Source organism: Canis lupus, chromosome 13, assembly GCF_011100685.1.
Source record: "Canis lupus familiaris isolate Mischka breed German Shepherd chromosome 13, alternate assembly UU_Cfam_GSD_1.0, whole genome shotgun sequence".
NCBI lineage: Eukaryota > Metazoa > Chordata > Mammalia > Carnivora > Canidae > Canis > Canis lupus.
The window spans coordinates 19,783,816-19,803,173 of NC_049234.1; the positions used below are offsets into that span (position 1 = coordinate 19,783,816).

The window sequence follows — 19,358 nt, forward strand, 5'->3', positions numbered from 1 at the left end:
TCATGCGACCATGAAACCACCAGTCTACGATATTCAGAGGTGAATATTTATTGAGTTCATATATAAATTTTACATGATATCCGTGATGCTATAAACATAGGCACATTTTTTTTTTTAACTCAAGGTACATTCAGAAATTACTCTCTGACCCCAGTCCACGCCAATCCCCTCAAGATGGAATATCTAGCATTTGTAAAACGATGGCCAGAAAGGCCCTTAATTTATTTTAGGAGAATGCATTTTTCAGCATTTTAATTCCATCAATTGATAGAATTAACTAAATGCCTCTACCTGGGTGTTTTTAAAGAGGTTTATGGTTTTTTTCTTCTAAGTTCAAGTCAGAAAAGTGATTGCTTCTATTTTCCTATTGGCCTTCTTTAAATCCCTGGGATGCTTAGGGCTCACCTAACCACATCTAGTAACAAATGGGTGGCTTCCCACAAAGTACAGTTAAAATATCAGTCATTTGTATTGATTTGCCCTTAAAGGACAAACGTGAATTTAATAATTCATTGATTCAAATAAACAGATTAAGCACAGAGCAGATCGGACAGAAACAAATTCCCCATAATGACTCAACTGATTCACTGACCGTACCCAGGCATGATCCAGACGTATGACTGTGTGTCATTCACAACATTCATAACACACATCAAGACAAGGTTAGAATCTACAGTGTAAAATCATTGTAATGTCCTGAATTCAGAACAAGGAAAATTGGTGCTTGGTGTACAAGAAAAATTGAGTATTTGAAATTGATTCATCATAGCCACTCTGATATGCTACACTTTAACTCTGAAGGAAAAAAAGATTCATATACATAATTCTCTTAGTAAAATTGTCTACTTCTTGCTAATACATTTTAATTCAGAAAATGTATTAATTTATTCAAATGTATTTTCTAAAATATAAATATTTAAATTAAGTTTTTATAAATGCAGAGAATGTAATTTGTTGACCCCCACCCAGATATTAATCAGTCTAAAACTTAACTGATGAAGAAATATTTGTAATTATGATCATTTTAATTTGTCTATAAATATAGAATAGGATCTTTGCAATTTAATTATGAGTAATTAACTCATACTTCATGTAGTACTGAGCACCTTAGATAACATATTGTTGAACTATTGTCATTAATATATGTATTTTAATGTTATTTACAATGCATAATTCTCTTGGATAGCAACATTCCAGTGACTTTGGAAATCTGTAATGAAAGAGTGCAGTATAATTTACAAATGCATCAAAGCTTTCCTACACTATTCAGGGTGGAACTTCACTCTTCAGAATTTTGAAATGGGAAACAACAACGAAAAAAACAGTGGCTGTATTTTCCAAAGTGTTTTTTGTCTTGTCTTATTTTATTTTATTTAAGTAATCTCTACACGCAACATGGGGCTTGCACTCATGATCCTGAGATCAAGAGTTGCATGCTCTACTGATGGAGTCAGCCAGGCACCCCTGTTTTTGTTTTTTTAAAACACTTCCTTCAGAAGATGCTTTGTAAGTAAGTGTAGGAATGGTACATGGGATCCTCCCTTGTAGAATCACACGGTGTACCTTAAAGTCTTTGAGGAGACCCATAATCAGTAATCTGTTTAACGTTTTTTTATCTCAATATTTAACACATTTTTGATTGTCAAACCTCTTATTTTCACTGCTCTTGCAAAACACCTCTCATTCCATGCCCTTTGCAACTAGTGTTATATGATACAAGCTTTGGACACTGCTTTGTAATTCAATAAACATACATCTCAGTGGGCAAAATTACATTCCTTTAAAACCGTTTCACTTTTAAAAGCTCTTTGCATAGGTATGTACTGAAAGACAATTCTGAAAAAACACACAGGTCGATTCCAGAGCCTCTGTTTAGGTAAAGTACATGGGAAAGAAGGGTTATGAATGCTTACAGAAACTCTAGAGCTTATTTTTAAGGTTTGAGGAAAGTGACTCCAAAATTCAGTAATACGGGTATCTTTTTGGTGAATTTGCATTGAAAGGTAAAAATAAAAGCAATAAATCAGTATTATGCTCTATGTTTTTTGAAAATATTCTTGTAGAAAAATATCAGGTCATTATATTATTTCCCTGGAATTCCTAAGAGCTGTGGATGCTGTCAGAATTATATGAGGCTGCTCTATGACTGGTTCGAAAACGCATGCATACAAGCACAGGCAGGAACAAGGGTCCATAAATTGCTCAGTACTGCCACTGAACACCACAAAATGGGGATAATTAGTTAACCTCATGTAAGTTGTTTTTATATATATATATATGTTATATATATATATGAGATATATATGCTACATATATATCTCAAATGACAATCTTTTAAAAAAATATCCGTAATTTGCTTTCTATAAGTAAGGCTATCACTCTTGGCTCTAAGATAACCACACCTTGGTGTGAGTGCAGCCCCCAGATTAATCACCTTTCGAGCACACTACGCTTCTGCACCGCAAAGCTTTGCAATATAAACAGTCTCCTTTGGCTCAGATTCCACCAGCCTACAGCTCAGATCAGTATCTGAGGCTGTATTTAATTCCTGCTCAGCATATGCTAATGAGAATACTTCAGAATCATTCTACATCATTGAAAGATAATTCATTAAGAAAAAAACTACAGCTGCTTCATACTTAAAGAACAGGTGGGTTTCCATTTGAAGCGCTGCTCGTTCCTTACCAGCAAAAGCCAATTCAATTAGAAGTAGGCAATAAATCACAATAAAACAAGGGATCACTGCTACTGGGGGCGAGAGAGGTGAAGATGTCCATTCCTCGTCCATTCAGCTCTTGCTTACCTGGGTGAACCAGTTGCCTAGAAACTGGTCTGATTACGATCTGCGCATGCTGTTCTAACGTTCACGATGTCCTTCACTGTCATTATTTCAAAGCTATGCTCTGACTTCCCTTCGCCCTCACCTCTACCCTTCCTGCTGCTGTTCTAAAAAGCCAGCTCTCTTCTGATATTCCTCCTGGTGTTTTCTTGGGGGTCCTCCCTTGTAGTTGGTGAAGCTGACAGAGAAGTCGGGGATAGTTCAGAGTACTCGAGATCTAAAGCTGACCGTGTGGCATGCCACATCTGGTGCGCTGCTCACGCCACATGGTGTCCGATGTCGCACCCCAGGTAGCACAAAGGAGGTCACCCCTCTCTTCAGGCCACCAAGCCCAGCCTTGTGATCTTCGCAGACAGGAAGGAGTGAATGATGAAAACAATCGGCTTGGGGCAGGAATGAAGGTCCAGTTGCTGAAATTTAAAAAGACAGTGTGAGAGATTTGAAAATTAATGCTTGATAACAGAAGAGCGATTTACACATCAAACAGATCCGTGCACTTCCTGCTTTTAAGTGTTAACTGGAGCAATTAAGGTTTTAAATCCTCGCCCCCTCCCCTGAGATTTAAAAAATAACTCTTTGAACTTATTTCTTACATCCCATATATTTTTTTTTCCAAAATAGGTTCTGTGAATTATATATACTAATAGCATAAATATTGATGTTGCCTTTCTTGACCATCAAAACCATCTGTTTTTGGTATCACAATAGTGATATTATTTAGGTCGGGTGAGGTACAGCTTGAAGCAGGACTAAATTTCACATCTTGAAGATTCAGTTTGAGTCTTAGTTTTAACACTTAAAAAAAAAAAAAAAACGCTTTTGAGAAGGACACCTGGGTGACTCAGTGGTTGAGCACCTGCCTTTGACTCAGGGCGTGATTCCAGGATCCTAGGATCCAGTCCCGCATCGGCCTCCCCCACAGGGAGCCTGCTTCTCCCTCTGCCTATGTCTCTGCCTCTCTCTGTTGTCTCTCATGAATAAATAAATAAAATCTTAAAAAAAATAAAAATACTTTTGAGATATATAATCTTGGATAAGTCGATATTTTTCCCAGTCCTACCTAATCCACAGGGTAGTTAGAATATTAAATGAGATACTGTTGTGAAAACTCCGAATCTGGAAGCCCCTGCTAGGTAAGCTGTGTCCCCAGAGTCCTATCCCCTTGGATTGTTGTGAGCATGTGCGTCATGCGTCTGTGAAGGCCCCTGCTAGAACTACCCTTCTCAGCATGTTCCTACCTTGGCCCAGCACACGACCAGAGCATAAGAGGTGCATTTTTATCACCTCACCTAAATCAGGAAAACTCGAGGGAGGACTTGTTCCCAATTGTCTCCTGCTGATGGCACTGTTGGGGGTCTTAACAACCTGAATGTATAACATCTAGCAAAGTTAGGGTTATATGTATCATGAACCTGGCACCGTGCTAAATGTTTCCTATATACCATCTTATCTAATTTGCACTAAACCCCTGAGAGCTTATTGCTATTATCTGCATGCTTTATATTTTTTTAAGATTTTATTTATTTATTTATTCATGAGAGGCAGAGACACAGGCAGAGGGAGAAGCAGGCTCCCTGCGGGGAGCCTGATGCAGGACTTGATCCTAGAACCCTGAGATCATGAACTGAGCCGAAGGCAGACGCAAAACCACGCCACCAGGCGTCCCTATCTGCATATTTTATGTGGGAAACTGAGATGTGAAGAAGTTTGGAAACCTTCTGAGATCACGGATCTGACAGGGAAGAGTAAGTGTGGATTCAGAGGTAGGGCTCTGCGATGCCAGAGTCCGCGTGGAACCACCGTATCCTGTTTCACCGACAAAAATTCAACTTTTGGAAGGCATCTTAAAGATGATCTGCTTCACTCACTGCATTTTATGGACAGAGAATCTTAGATCCAAAGAAATAAAAGGACTTGCCCAAGACAATTGGTGAATTAGTTATAGACGCGGAAAGAGAACACGGGTCTCTTGAGCTTCGGTTTACTCCATTCCCTACAGCACATGTCTGCTCCCTTCCCCAGAAAGGGCCTGGTGGGGCCTTTCTCCTGGGGCTGCATCACCAGGCCTGGGGAAGCTGTGCGTGAACTTGCACTTCCCAGCCGAATGGACTGGCAGCGAAAACTCGGCCCTGCCTAAATCTTCCAAGTCAGGTTGTAATTACAAGCTTCAGAAAGGCTGAAATTTAGACATAAGTGATTTTCCTCACAGGCAAAAATAGCCTTGATTTGTCAAGCCATGGATAAGGCCAAGAGACTTTTTTTTATTTTTTTATTTTTTTGCTAGGGAACAGTCACTTTTAGGAAATAGCACACAGTTGAGTGATTGCTATAGAGCAGCACCTGAACTACAAGTATTCTTAGTAAAATGGACTTTCAAATCACTTGTTTTTTTCCAACCTGGTGCTTCAGGCTGAACTTACTGATCGAAACACACAAATGACAGCAACAAATTCCTGTAAAATCCTGCAAATCCATCTTAAAGGTTAGGAAGGAACATGGCCAAAAACTGTTTTCAGTGAGTTCAGATCAGCGGTCAGGCACAGGGTGTTGACCTCATCCCCACCGCCAGGGGCACCCCCAGGGAGAAGTGGGCAGCTGGCTGGGCTAGTGGGGTCTCGCCATCCAGAACAGCGGGGCCGCCATCCCCAGTGGGGACTCTGAAAGGAAGGCCTTCTGCTCTGAAGTGTGTCTCGGCCCTTCCCTTGGGTCAGCCCCTGCGTGGCCACCCTGAATGGTCTCCAGGGAAGTACCAGTCAGGTGTCACAGAGATCACGGGGGAGGCTGGAGGTGAAGGGATGGGCTAGGGAAGGCCAGAGGCGGCACAGAAATTACTGGATCTTTAAAACTGAGGTTTACCGGAATGCCTGGCTGGCTCAGTGGTCGAGCATCTGCCTTTGGCTCAGAGCCTGATCCCGGGGTCCTGGGATTGAGTCCTGCATTGGGCCCCCCATAGGCAGCCTGCTTCTCCCTCTGCCTGTGTCTCTGCCTCTCTCTCTCTCTCTCTCATGAATAAATAAAATCTTTAAAAAAATTGAGGTTTACCTCTGTATTTTTTTATATTTCCTCATCCCTGTTATCAAGCAGAAGCCGGTAATTATTTCTTGACTAACCAGTGACTGGGAAGCACCCACACAGAGCCTAGTTATTACAAAATCAAGGTCCTCATAAACGTTCTACATTTGACAGCTTAAATGAAATGCTAGGTCTTCCTGAGAATGTAACAACTACAGGTGCTAGAAAGAACAAGCAATTCTCACCCTTCTGTGGAACAGAATATACTTTTTTTTTTTTTTTTATTGTAATAGGCAGTAAGGATCACAGGAAATTGTGAATTTAAACACACTGGCTATTTGCATATTATTGATAGAAGTATAAAAGTTACTTTAACTGGCAAATCTATTCATTTTGTTCGGCATTATTCTCCATTAGCAAGAAACTTCTGGGCTCTTGTCTGGCCTTCCCTCCACGTGGGTATTGCTCACCAAGTTTCTCTGTTTCCTGCTGCCCCTTCCACTCTGCTCCTGGCTCCGCCCCTCCACTGTGCTCCCCATGTGCTGAGCTCCCCAGAGCCCTCCCAGGTGGCCGGTCCTGCTCAGCTTACACCCCTGCCCCCCCAACACCCACACACCAGCACAATGTCGAGGTTAGATTAGATGCTCGATGCTTTTAAAAAATGGTGTATTTTGAAGCTGGTGGATCCTATTTGATAAGCATTTAATGGTGACTTTGTAAAAGTTTCCTTAATTCAAAAATGTAATCGGTACGCTGGTGGAAAATGAGACCGAAGTAAGGAACTTTGGGATAACTGGATCCAGTCATAGTTTCTCAAGGATCCTTAAAGACACGAACCTGCAAATACTCTGTACATAGTCAACAGCTAAATAAATAATAAGGCAGTGTTTTGTTTGCAAGTCATCACAGACGTGTTGCCTGATGGAAAATAGATGAATTCACGCTATCTACAGAAATACACTTACAATCTCTCCATCTTTGCCTCCAAAATCTAAGTACAGCATCCTGATTCCATCATCTGAAGACATTTTCAGCTTCTCATAGGGAGACTGTATGATGGTCTTGGGAAAGGCACCCTCCTGCGGTTCAGTGGTAATAGAAAATCCATTCTCATAATGTACGGTCAAGCGGCACTCCTGGTTTTTGTAGGTGCAAGCTGAAGGGGAGAGAGCAGAGACAGCAGGAGGAAGAGCGCGCTCCGTCCCTTCTCCCGGGCACGCACTTACCTCGCAAGTCTCCTCAATTCCAGGGTCAGCTGCATGTTCTTCTCAGGTTGAAAACTCATCGTTGCTCATGAAAATATTCTCCTTGGACGGATTTTGATATTGTGATTTAACTTGTTCCATGAAACCAAGGGAAATAAGCTGAAAGAACTCCTTTTGCTGGGACTTACTGAATTTTATCCGGGCCCCAGCCTTATCTGACCTTCTGGGAGCACACAGGTAGGCAGGTGTGCTTGCCTTCCGCTGGCCTTGTCATCGTCATCATCACACACACATACACGCGTGCACACATACCCCACTGCTGTGCCCACTACCTGGTGCAAGAAGTGAACCTTCCTCCGTTCCATCACCCATGATAATAAATATAACACACCTAAGAAGGTGGGAGTGAGTAGCTTAAAATAATCCCATTTAAAAAAAATGTCAAAACTCATTTTATAGATAGAAATGAGTGTTTTAAAACTTTCCCTAATGATCTGAACGTGGGTCCTGGGGAGCTGGGTTGCAGAAAGATATCAGACGTGGCTCCGTCCGTGCGGAATGCTGTTTCCCGTCTCTACCCGGTGTGACCCTCAGGAACCTCTCAGGTGGTGGTCACCAAAGTACCCTCTGATCCAAAGGAACAAACTAGAACCTCTTGATCAGGACTGGCGCCAGCTTTTATCTGTGGTCCTCACTGTGTCTAGGAAGAGATCTCAGCACTCGAAACTTACAAGCTGGATGGGGGGGGGGGGGCTGCCCCAGAATCCTAGTTCCTATTTAGGAAGACTTGTGAACGGTTCAAACCTGTGATCAAAGAGCTCTGAGAAAGGTTATTAAGTCTCAGATTGGATTTTTTTGCCTCACAGAACACCGCATTTAAGAGACCCCGGCAAGTAAATTGGCTCAGACCTTCAAATACATCTGAAAGCTCTTTAGGGAAACCAGGACATTTTCTTGGCTGGGAATGGGGGTGCGGAGGGCCAAGAGTAAGGGCATCGTGACCGCTCTATCCCATCACTAGCTCTGCTTGGCTTTATAAACCAAACTGAATTTCACCTTACCCCAAACTTCTGGAGCAGGACCTTAGCTTAGGTGAAAAAAAGGAAAGCTCAGACAGGTGGGATGTGTCACAATTTAGGTGGCTTAGAATTCAAAATTCAAGTTCTTTCCACCTTGTGCCGAGTATCTTCCTCAGACTCTGGCAGTCAGGATACAGAGGGACGTGGAGAGGGATCTTAGCAGAGAGTCAGGAGTAATAACTGCGGTGGAGGGCGGGTTGGGGGGATCTTCAGAGTTTGGGGGAAGGGACAGGGGACTGCTCACAGAATGAGGTGGCTTTTAATTGAAGCTCTGGCTAAAACTGTACCCCTTCCTCCGACTTCCCACAGGCATCTCTCAATTTGTAACTGAGGGTTGATTTTTCCCAAAAGTGCACTACGCCCTCTAATAGATTTCTGAGTCCTCGTGAGCAGAGCCCCTGCATCAATCTCATCTTCTCAGGAGGTCCGCAGATCCCCGCCATCCCCGCAGGCCCAGGATGGCCACAGACAGTGGCATGGGTGTCATTCTGCTTCTCATCTTGGATCCTTGTTTTTGACACTCTTTGCACTTTTATTATCTGGAGAATAAGTGGGCAAATGAGCTTTAAACATGATTTTCTTTTTCCTTCCTCTATATTTGAATTTCTCTTTCCTTCCTCTATATTTGAACTTGAATTTTCTATACTTCCTCTATATTTAAAGAGGTAGAGAGGGGGAGAGGGAGAAGGAGAGAGAATCGCAACTTCCTCTAACTCTGCCCTCAGATATTCTGAATCAGCCAATTGTGCTTACTTTCAATTCTAGTTGACCTCAGATGGTGTTCGCCGCCTTTATATAATGGGATTGGTTATCTGACGGATGTTCTCAATCCACACGGGACAAATCGAACACATTAGCAAGTTAATTGAAGCTCTGATGAAAACATAAGGCCCGTTCCCCCAACTCCCTGAAGGCATCTTTCAATTTGTAACTGGGTTGCACCTGTGGTCATTCCAGAATTTCTTCTCTCCCACCCTCCCTACCCGCCCCCCCCCCCGCCCCGCCCAACTCACTGCACACGGTGTTTTGTTATTTCCTTTGGCTGGTCTACCAACAGCCTCATGGCTTTCCACGTAGAGTTCAGCTTATTGAGTGAGAAAGATTTTACAAAATCTGTGGAATGTAAACGAAACCAAATCCCCTTGGCCATCTCCATTCTTTCCTAGAACACTCCTGAATTTGTTGCAAGAAGTGTGAACTTCTCCGGTATTTACAGATAGGACTTCAGTAAGTCCAGTTTTCTGGTTTTCCCAACTCTCAGATCCAAAACTCTAGTTTTTCTTGCTATACAGATTCAGCATGGAAAAAGAAAACCGCTTTTTTTTTTTTTGATACCCTCAAAAGGTTTCCAGCAATGATGGAAAATAGTAGGGAGCTCCAACCAGTTTCAGGGTAATTACAAAATAGACATGGATTTTATGGGAGTTGCTGCAGCAGAAATTCTATAAAATATCTGGTTTTCCATGTTTGCATGAGTAGAGGAAATGTGGAGAAAGCTTACTACACAGGGATGTGTCTCCCATCTTTTAGACTCTTTTAGACCACCCCTGAGTGCCAGGGGATGTTGCTCCCTGGTTCAGTGCTGCTCCCAGGGGGCTCCGTGGCCCAGCATCAGCACCACCCGGGATGTTATTAGGTACACGTTCTCAGGCCCCAACCCCAAATGGCTGAATCACCTTACCAATCTCTGGGGGTGGAGGTCAGCAATCTGAGGCTTTTACGAGTAAAACAAAAAGAATTTTATTTCCATTGTTGTTGTTAGTGTGGCTAATGTTTGGAAACGCTGTACCTAAGATGTCTTGTGGGAAATCTGTTCCTCTAGGGCAGAGCTGTACAACAGGATGCTGTGCCATGATGAAAGTGTCCCAGATTTGCACCATCCAACATAGTAGCCAGGCAGGCATACATGGTGACTGAGCCCTGAAAATGTGGCTGGTGTGACTGAGGAATTCACTTAATTTTAATTAAGTTGCATTTAAATGGCCACACATGACCAGAAGCTAGAATACTGGACAGCAAACGTCTGGAGAAATAATTACAAGAGTAACAACCAATAACATGCAATGAGCGCTTACTATGTGTCAAGCACTGTGCTAGGAGCTTTACATGGATTATTTCTCTTAATTCTTGACAACTCTGTGAGGTGGGTACTGTTATTTCCTTCTTTGTACAGATGAAGAAAATAAGAGATGAAAGTAAGAGTTAAGTAAGAAATTAAGAGGGGCACCTGGGTGGCTCAGTGGTTTTGCGTCTGCCTTCGGCTCAGGTCATGATCTCAGGGTCCTGGGATCAAGTCCTGCATCAGGCTCCCCGGAGGGAGCCTGCTTCTCCCTCTCCCTATGTCTCTGCCTCTCTCTGTGTCTCTCATGAATAAATAAATAAATAAATAAAATCTTGTTAAAAAAGAGAGAGAGGGCAGCCTGGGGGGCTCAGCGGTTTAGTGCCGCCTTTGGCTGAGGGCATGATCCTGGAGACCTGGGATCGAGTCCCACGTCAGGCTCCCTGCATGGATCCTGCTTCTTCCTCTGCCTCTCTCTCTCTCTCTCTCTCATGAATAAATAAATAAAATCTTTAAAAAAAAAAAAAGAGAGAGTGAGAGATTAGGAAAGAAATAGGACTAGAATTTGAATCCAGGCCTGACTTAAATTCCACAATGTGGCTATTACCTTATTCCTCACATAGAGGAAATGAAAGAACAGGCAAGAAAACATGATAGAAGAGGGTGAACAGAGGGTATGCAAAGACACAACCCCGTGGGACTCAAAGTTGAATTTACTGGAAGACTGTTGTTGAGGATACCAGCTACTCTGTGGCATATGCCCTCTTTATGGGTGACCCCAGGAGACCGGGAAGAGAGGTCGGTTTTAGATCTCAGAATCAGGAGCAACAGCATTATGAACACTGTCACCTGTACATTGTGCTGGCTGCTGAAAATCACTGGGTTAATATAATATGGAATCCACCTTAGCAAATGTACAAGATTTTATTCTATTTATTTTTTAAAGATTGTTTGATTGCTTGATTGATTTTAAAGAGGTAGAGAGGGGGAGAGGGAGAAGGAGAGAGAATCTCAAGCAGATTCTAAGCTCAGCACAAAGCCTGACATAGAACTCAATTTCATGACCTCAAGTCACGACCTGAGCCAAAACCAGGAGTTGATGCTTAACCAACTAAGCCACCTAGGTGCCTGATGGACAAGATTTTATAGCATATACTTTATTTATTCATGCTAGCTGAGATTCACATTAGTTTCCAGTCTCTAATTTTACCTTTGCCCAATTAAAAAATTAACTTATCTCTATATATTTACATATAGATGCATTTATATCTGTCGCCTATCAACCACCTTTCTTTTCTTTTTTCCTTTCCTTTTTTTTTTCTTTTTTTCTTTTTTTTAAATTAACCACCTTTCTATCCAGCCATCTGATTTGGAGAGTGGCATGAAAATTATTCATCGTAGCTGCCTGAACAGAATGAGTGTCTTTCGACCAGTGGTACAGCAGTGAGATCCATGCCTCTGCAGACGCTAGAGTCAATAAATGTCTTTCAATGTCTTTCAAATGACACAACCTAGTGTTAAAGTCAGTTCTGTTATTTATTAGTTGTGTGATCTTGGACAAGCTACTTAACCTTTCTTAAGGATTTGCTTTCAGATTTGGTAAAATCAGATTGGCAAGGGAACTGTGAGGATTAGAAGAGATAAGGCAATGAATGGTTTGTGACCTGAGATGTGCACACACACACACACACACACACACACCCTTGAATCCAAAATTCCACAAAGCTAAGCAATGTTTACACTGATATTTGTATTCCATTTAATTTTTTAAATGTTGGTCTTGCCTTGACTCATTGACTTCTGGACCCATAATAGGGTTGTCTCTCATAGTGTGGAAAACACTGAGAGATAACACATGAAATACCTGGCACATCATGAGGATACGCAATAAATAGGACAGTATAGAAGGGTTCTTCCTTCTATACACATGTGATCCATGTAAATAATCCATGTAAATCCCATTTCCCCCACTGATTAGTCCTTTCTTACAGCTCTGCATGAACATGGCTGCACACACTTCATGCTCCTTCCATCCTGCCTCAGTTTCAACATTCATACCAGGGGCAGGGATCACTGGTGGCTCTTCCCAAGGCTCCGTCCTTTGCTGTTGAATCCCACTGGATGCCTCTGTTTCCTGCTTTTTTTTTTTTTTTCACAAACTGGTTCCCCAGTTTTCTGACCAACTCTCTGACCAAGAACTTTATTCTGTGATAAATTTCCCAGAGTCAGTCTCTGCTGTTTGTTTATAACAAGAACCCTACTAGTGTGTACCTCAAAACTCATGCTCCCAGGAAGCTATCCAGGGGCTGCAGGTAAGAAAATGACATCTGACTCTCCAAATTACCAACTTTTCTTGAATGGAGATGGAAACAGGCTTTCACTGGAGTAGGGCCTACAGTGCCCTAATTTGGAGGAACTGAAGTTCACTTCTAGAATTCTACACAGCCCAGAAGGCCAATAACAGAAACGACCTTGGGCTGAGGTGGAAGAGAGGGCACGTTGGTCCCATGAGAGCCAGGGGCGCCTACCTGTGGTGACTTCAGTGACCAGCTCTGCCGAGTTGTGGCAGCCCTGCACTATGCTCCTTGTCCAGTGAGACAGGTCCCTGCTGGTCTCAGCCCTAAAGAGGTGTGTTTCGATCCCCTGCCTGGTGCCCGTCCGGGTAGCAAAAGACAGATCTGCACCAGCCTGGGGCGATCCTTTGCCTGGACCTGAATGGACCAGCCTGTTGAGAGAGAGAGAGAGAGAAAAATCATCAAACTGGAAATCGCAGTGTTCACCTGACTTGTCACCTGGGAAAGGCTCCCATATGGGTGATTTGCTCTGTTTTCGGCCCTAGACCTGAAGGGTCCGCTCCAGCCTCATCGTCCCTGTGCTTTCTCTGCCTACTGCTCAGCCGGTTCCTCCATCGGCTTGGTGGGACTTATATTTGCCCGGGAACTGCGTCTGGTGCAGAGAAGCTGAATGACAGCCCTTTAATGAGGCAAACTCAACTATCTTTACGCGGCCAAAAAGAGAATTAAGAAAATGCAAAAGAGGGACGCCTGGGTGGCTCAGCTGTTGAGCACCTGCCTTTGGCTCAAGGCGTGACCCCGGGGTCCCGGGATCGAGTCCCACATCGGGCTCCTTGCATGGAGCCTGCTTCTCCCTCTGCCTGTGTCTCTGCCTCTCTCTCTGTCTCTCTCATGAATAAATAGATAACATCTTAAAAAAAAAAAAGAAGAAATGCAAAAGAGAACAATTTAAATGGCATATAAATCCTTCCCTCTCCAGTCCATTCCGGAGCTTGTGTATACCCCAGCATGAGCACGACCCGGGGTCCTGGGCTAGCTTTCGTTCCCCCGGGGTTCCTGGGGTTGGGAGCACCTGGCTGCGCCCAATGTCCTCGGGGTCTGCATCTGCCAAGCCCCCAGCGTCCAAGGGCAAGTGGACCAGAACCACCAGGAGCATCTGTGTGCCTGTGTTCGAGCCCCACCCCCCCACCAAGGGCGATGCTGCGCTTCCCAGGATCAGAAGATGACCGCATTTTATGGGGAATCTCAGGGATTTCCAAGAGTGATTTTTCCCACAGGATTGTCACACTGACTTTAAAACACAGCCCCAGCCTAAAATGTGCCTCTAAGTACATTCTGAAAGGCCAGATGGAAAAAACAAGGACTCTCAGCCTCTGAGCAGTCACTGGCTCCTACTTGTCACTTGTAGCCCTTTAAGCCCCAGGATGGCTTCTCTGGAGAGTCTTCCCTGGGCCCAGGTCACCATCCTGGGATTCTGGGATGGAGCCTCACACTGGGGCTCCCTGCTCCTCAGGGAGCCTGCTTCTCCCTCTCCCTCCCCTCCTCCCTCTGCCCCTCCCCCTGCTCCTGTGCTCTCTCTCAAATAAATAAATAAATAAATAAATAAATAAATAAATAAATAAATAAATAATCTTTTAAAAAATAAATAAAAAATAAACCCCCGGATCTCTCCTGCTCTCCCCTGTTCCTTGATATGTCAACCTCCCTTTGGGAGAAGTGCTCCTATCAATCATTTGCAGGCTAGTGCGTGTATAATTTAGTAAATGTTACTTCTGCCCAGGATATTTGCATTTTCAGCCTTATCTTTTAATACAGAAAGAGATACACTACCATTTGTTATAGAAATTCCAGGTGTCTCTTCACCTGGTGGACGGGAGAGGGACCTTCTTAGGCAAAGCGCTTATTCCCTCTAGCTTGAAAATTGCACAAAGGAAATCCAAAAGCTTATTTTTCTCTTGTGAACTTAAATATTGGAGAGCAAAACTATTGGTGAAATTAAACATTGTACCCTGTTGAATTTCTAGCAATGAGCTTGTTGTATAACTCTGAGGAGCTTTCTTTTACTCACAAAGCTGACACTGGTTGGAGGAATGGTTTGCAATGCCTACTTGAAGAAAAAGGTTCATTGAAAAGCATTTCGCTTGTAAAATTCTTGGAAGATACAGAGATATACCCAAAGATAATAAATATTAATGCCTGGGTGGTTCAGCGGTTGAGCATCTGCCTTTGGCTCAGTGCATGGTCCTGGGGTCCTGGAATCGAGTCTCGCCTTGGGTTTCCCGCAGGGAGCCTGCTTCTCCCTCTGCCTATGTCTCTGCCTTTTTCTCTGTGCCTCTCATGAATAAATAGATAAAATCTTTTAAAAAATACATGAAATAATACTACTGTAAACTGTCCATGCCCAGCATAGACCTAGCATACAGTTTGTACTAAGTATTATTTCCATATCCCTTCCATACCCCTGGTGCTGCTACCCTTGGGTTCCCTATTTTAAAAAAGCAATTCCTGCCTCCCGTCCTTGGGGTTCAATATAATAAAATACATAAAACACTTAATTCAGTGTTTAGTGATCATAAGAAGCATCCAGGAAACATTAGTTCCCTTATGCCTTCCCTAGCCTGATATGTTCTCACTTTCCATCTCTAACTTCCCGCCAAGGGGACGTCAACTCTGTCACAATCCAGGGCCAGCAGAAATGTAACACAGAGGCCCAACTGGAAGGAGAAAAAGATGTACCATCCTCGTGAAGGATGCCACTTTTTTGTGAATTTCCTACCAATGTTAATTTTTCTCCAGAGACATTATAAAATCAAAACCAACAATAACTGGAAAATGCAATTTGTTGGAAAATTTGCACTTGGCAGATCTGGGTATAGGGAATTAAAATATTAACCAAGTGTAACAAGGTATGAGAAAGGCCTGTGTCTAGCTGATGGATACAGGGCACAGGGAGCAGGGAGTCCAGGATGGAGAAATACAGGGTGTTACAGGAAGTAACAATGAGAAAAGAGCTATTGGAGGTAGGACTCCTGCTGTGCTTTGTTATTCATCTCATCACCAAATTTCATTCATTGAAAAGAAAAGGGAAGAGGAGAAATTGATTTTTCCAGTAATCAAGCATGAATTACCTAATATCTATATTAAAGAACAAGTTGATTTGCTATCAGAAGAATAGCAGACATGCTGAATAATGCATTCTTTTGAATACACCAGTATTGGTTAATGAAACGTGTAGAGCTGTACGTAAACAATCAGATAAAGCAAATTGTCTTTTCCAGTACCTAATGTGAATACTGGTAACAAAAAGATACTTTTTCAGATTAAATCAGATTAAAATCAAGTGAACTACAGGGGCTCCTGGGTGGCACAGTCCAGTAAGGGTCTGACTTTCAGACCACAGTCTGGTTTCAGGTCAGGTCATGATCTTGAGGTCCTGGGATGCATCAGGCTCTGTGCTCAGCAGGGCCTCTGTTTGGGTTTCTCTCTCCTTCTCCCTCTGCCCCTCTATGCCCTCCCCCTTTCTCTCTCAAATAAATCAGTTTTTTAAAAATACCAAGTGAGGGACGCCTGGGTGGCTCAATGGTTGAGTGTCTGCCTTTGGCTCAGAAGTGATCCTGGGGTCCTGGGATCAAGTTCTGCATCAGGCTCCCAAAGGGGAGCCTGCTTCTCCTTCTTCCTATATCTCTGCCTCTCTCTGAGTGTCTGTCATGAATAAATAAATAAAAACTTAAAAAAAAACACAACAAGTGAACTACACTGAATATCCACATGATGCATATGAGTACATTCCTCTGGGTGTAGTATTAGACAGACTTTGCAAATTATCTTATAAATATATATAGCAAATGTGGCAAAATGTATATAGATCTACTAAAAATCTCTATGCAATTCAACTATATAAAACAAAAACTTTGAAACAAATCCGTTAATATTAAAATTTTCACTAAGCAACAATACTTTAAATGTAAAGATTTGCTTTAAAAGGCTACAAGACTGGAATGAAGTCAAATCTCCATGTTAATTCTTAGAATCGGATCTTCCATTCCACTGAAAAATATACACATTTCGACTCAGAATACATGTTTAGTTTGTCCTTTGTTTAACATTAGTGTTAATTTAGGCTTGGAATACCAGATGAGCTCCCCTAAGTCCTCTTGTATGTGCTTATGCCTGGGTTATCCTAAATTGTCCTCATCTAGGTTTTCAACTTAACACCTGAAGTGGAATAGCCTTTCTCAATATGAAGCGAACTGAGCCTTGTGGGATGAAACCTCCACCTGTGGCCTCATTAATCCCTTGCACGAACCAACTGGCCTCTAACAAATGAGACAGGAGATATGCTGAGACCTTCCAGTTGAAGTTACAGGACTGTTTTGGATTCAGGGGTGCTCCGAAGGGCCCTAGAGGAGCTTCCTGCTCTGTTCAAGTCTTTTCTCTACTTCCAAATGATCACCAAAAAAGTCACTAAGGCATTCATTCATTCATTCATTCATTCAATAAAGATTTTGCCATTCACCAACTGGTATATCCTACAAACACTTATGGAACACTGTTATGGACTGAACTGTGTCCCCCTAAAATTCCTAAGTTAAAGTCTTGACCACCAGTGATGACTGTATTTGGAAATAGGGTCTATAATGAGGTAATAAAGGTTAAATGAAGGCACAAGGGTTGGGCCTTAACCAATAGGATGGTGCCCTTATAAGAAAAGAAAGAGATGTCGGAGATCTCTCTCCTTCTACACACACAGACTGGAAAGGCCAGGTGAGGATAGAGTAAGAAGGCAGCCATCTATAAGCTAGAAAGAAAACCCTCACTAGAAGTCAACCCTGATGGTACCTTGATCTTGGACTTCTAGTCTCCCGAAATATGAGAAAATAAATGTTTGTTGCTTATGCCACCTGCTTTATAGTATTTTGTCAGGAATAGCCAACTAATAAAAGCACCTGCTCTATGCAAACCCAAGGTGAGGCATGGCGTGAGTAGAAAAGATGTGGCCCAAACCTTAAGGAGATGCAGTTCAAGAGGAGAAATACCCTTTTCCCCTCTGATTCCCACAGACTCTTCACTCCAGATTTGTCCCTGTTCTTGGGAGGCTCACTTCTATAAAATGGAAGACAGTCAGAATATGGAAGTATGGCAGATGACAAGTAGAAGAGATGGATGGGTGGAGAATTACTCCTCTTCATTGAGGCAATCTGGTTATCTTGGGGGTCTTTCTCCAGAGGGTGAACCTGAACCTGGAGGGAAAGCTGTTCCATCACAGTAATGCAGACCAGTGGATTCTGGCACAGGATAAAGAGGAACCCTACAGTTATCAACATATTTGTCATCTCATTCTTATCAAGATGTTGGAAATAATAGATTTCCTTGTTCTTTATGTCATCTCCAACTAATTGCTTTTGATTGTTAATAATAGTAAGTTGGGGACGACGATACATAGAGATGTGGATGTGAACCGCTCTGCCATCTTCAGAAGTTCGAACAGGGACTTGGTTGTTTGATAAATCATGGCATTTCGAAAATAAGACAAGGCCATTAGACAATGTAAGGCAAGGTAAGACTTTTTAGTTACATGACTGCTACAAGGAAGAAACAGAGAAAAGAGTGGCACGATTACATTTACAATGTTCTGTGAAATCTTTCTCCTGAGATGAATTTGTATTGGCACATTTCCAATATCAACCAATAAAATAATATTGGATATACAATACTGGATACTGTATAGTCCGACTGTTCACGGAGCATCGCCGCTCAGGACTCACAGTCACTTCGGATTAACAGAAGCTAAAGCAAAATTGCATAAGTAAGTTCCTTAATATCTTAAGAACCCAATACCTGGGTTCCAAATTAAGTAACAACAGGACCACGAGGATCATGTCCACTGCAAAGGACAGGAAGTTTTCACCAGAAGTCAAACCACTACTCAAAAGAAACCTTCATTTAGATGGGAGGTTGACGGTCCACACAAGGGAAGGTTTTCTAATAATGGAAAAGACAACATGAGTCACAATCTCTAGATGTCTATGGTGTGTGAAGATAAGGCAGAGGCAGCTCGCATCTCCAGGCCAGTAGTGATATAGATGGATGGCTGAAAGAAAATATGATTTGAGAATTCTGGCTTTGCTGCTTTTATGAAAAAAATGTTTTTGAGACGTGAGGAGGAAGGAGCGGTGGGAGCCCAGAAGGAAGAGATTTGGGAAGAAGGTACCCTGATGTTTCAAATGAACTCAAGTCCTTGTGTGAAGAATCCACACCAAGGTAGCAGAGGGGCTTAAATGCTATGTAAGTGAAACTCTGGGGGGAGAAGGATCTTTGGGAAATCAAGGAGAACAAATCAGCAGTTCAAAGACAGAAAAAGTGAAAATTATATCCTGATTTTCAAAACAAAGAATAAAGTCAATTCTTTGATCTTGTTCCCAGGCCAAATTCAGTAATTTTTTTTAAATTTTTAATTTATCATTATTATTATTATTATTATTTTAGTAATGGGTCTTTTTAAGGCATCACCTTTTCTTTTATTTCACTTTGGAAAATAGGAAATAGGAGTTCACAAGGCCCTGTGTGACTTCCTTACATCAACTGTTTTCATCCAGAAACCAGGTTACTAGAAAAGAAATAGATTAAGTGAATATTCAGGAAAAAATGTACTGACAGAGTTTCCTTTAATATTCATTTGGACTTAAAAGGAGTAAGTGCTGGATACAAAGCTTATCAGTTAGATGAGTCCTATGTGAAGTGGTCAGAGCCAGGACGAATCAATTTAATTAGAAATGGAGGTAGAGGCCTCCGACCTGCCCTGTTGAACACGTTCATCAGTGACTTGTCTGAAGTTGTAGAGGACATTGACATCAAATCAGCGGATGACCC

The 19,358-nt window shown here is 42.4% G+C and overlaps 1 protein-coding gene across 1 annotated transcript in view; it reads right to left on the minus strand.

The window, feature by feature from the left end:
- Nucleotides 1-25: 25 nt before the first annotated feature.
- SNTB1 (syntrophin beta 1) overlaps nucleotides 26-19,358 on the minus strand; it is a 232,668-nt gene continuing 213,335 nt past the window's right edge. The window contains exons 5-7 of the mRNA XM_038555424.1: nucleotides 12,723-12,919; nucleotides 6,817-7,007; nucleotides 26-3,249 (exon numbers count right to left, since the gene is read on the minus strand). Coding sequence (XP_038411352.1) covers nucleotides 3,157-3,249; nucleotides 6,817-7,007; nucleotides 12,723-12,919 — 481 coding nt within the window. The 3' untranslated portion in view covers nucleotides 26-3,156. The remainder of the gene's footprint in view (nucleotides 3,250-6,816; nucleotides 7,008-12,722; nucleotides 12,920-19,358) is intronic.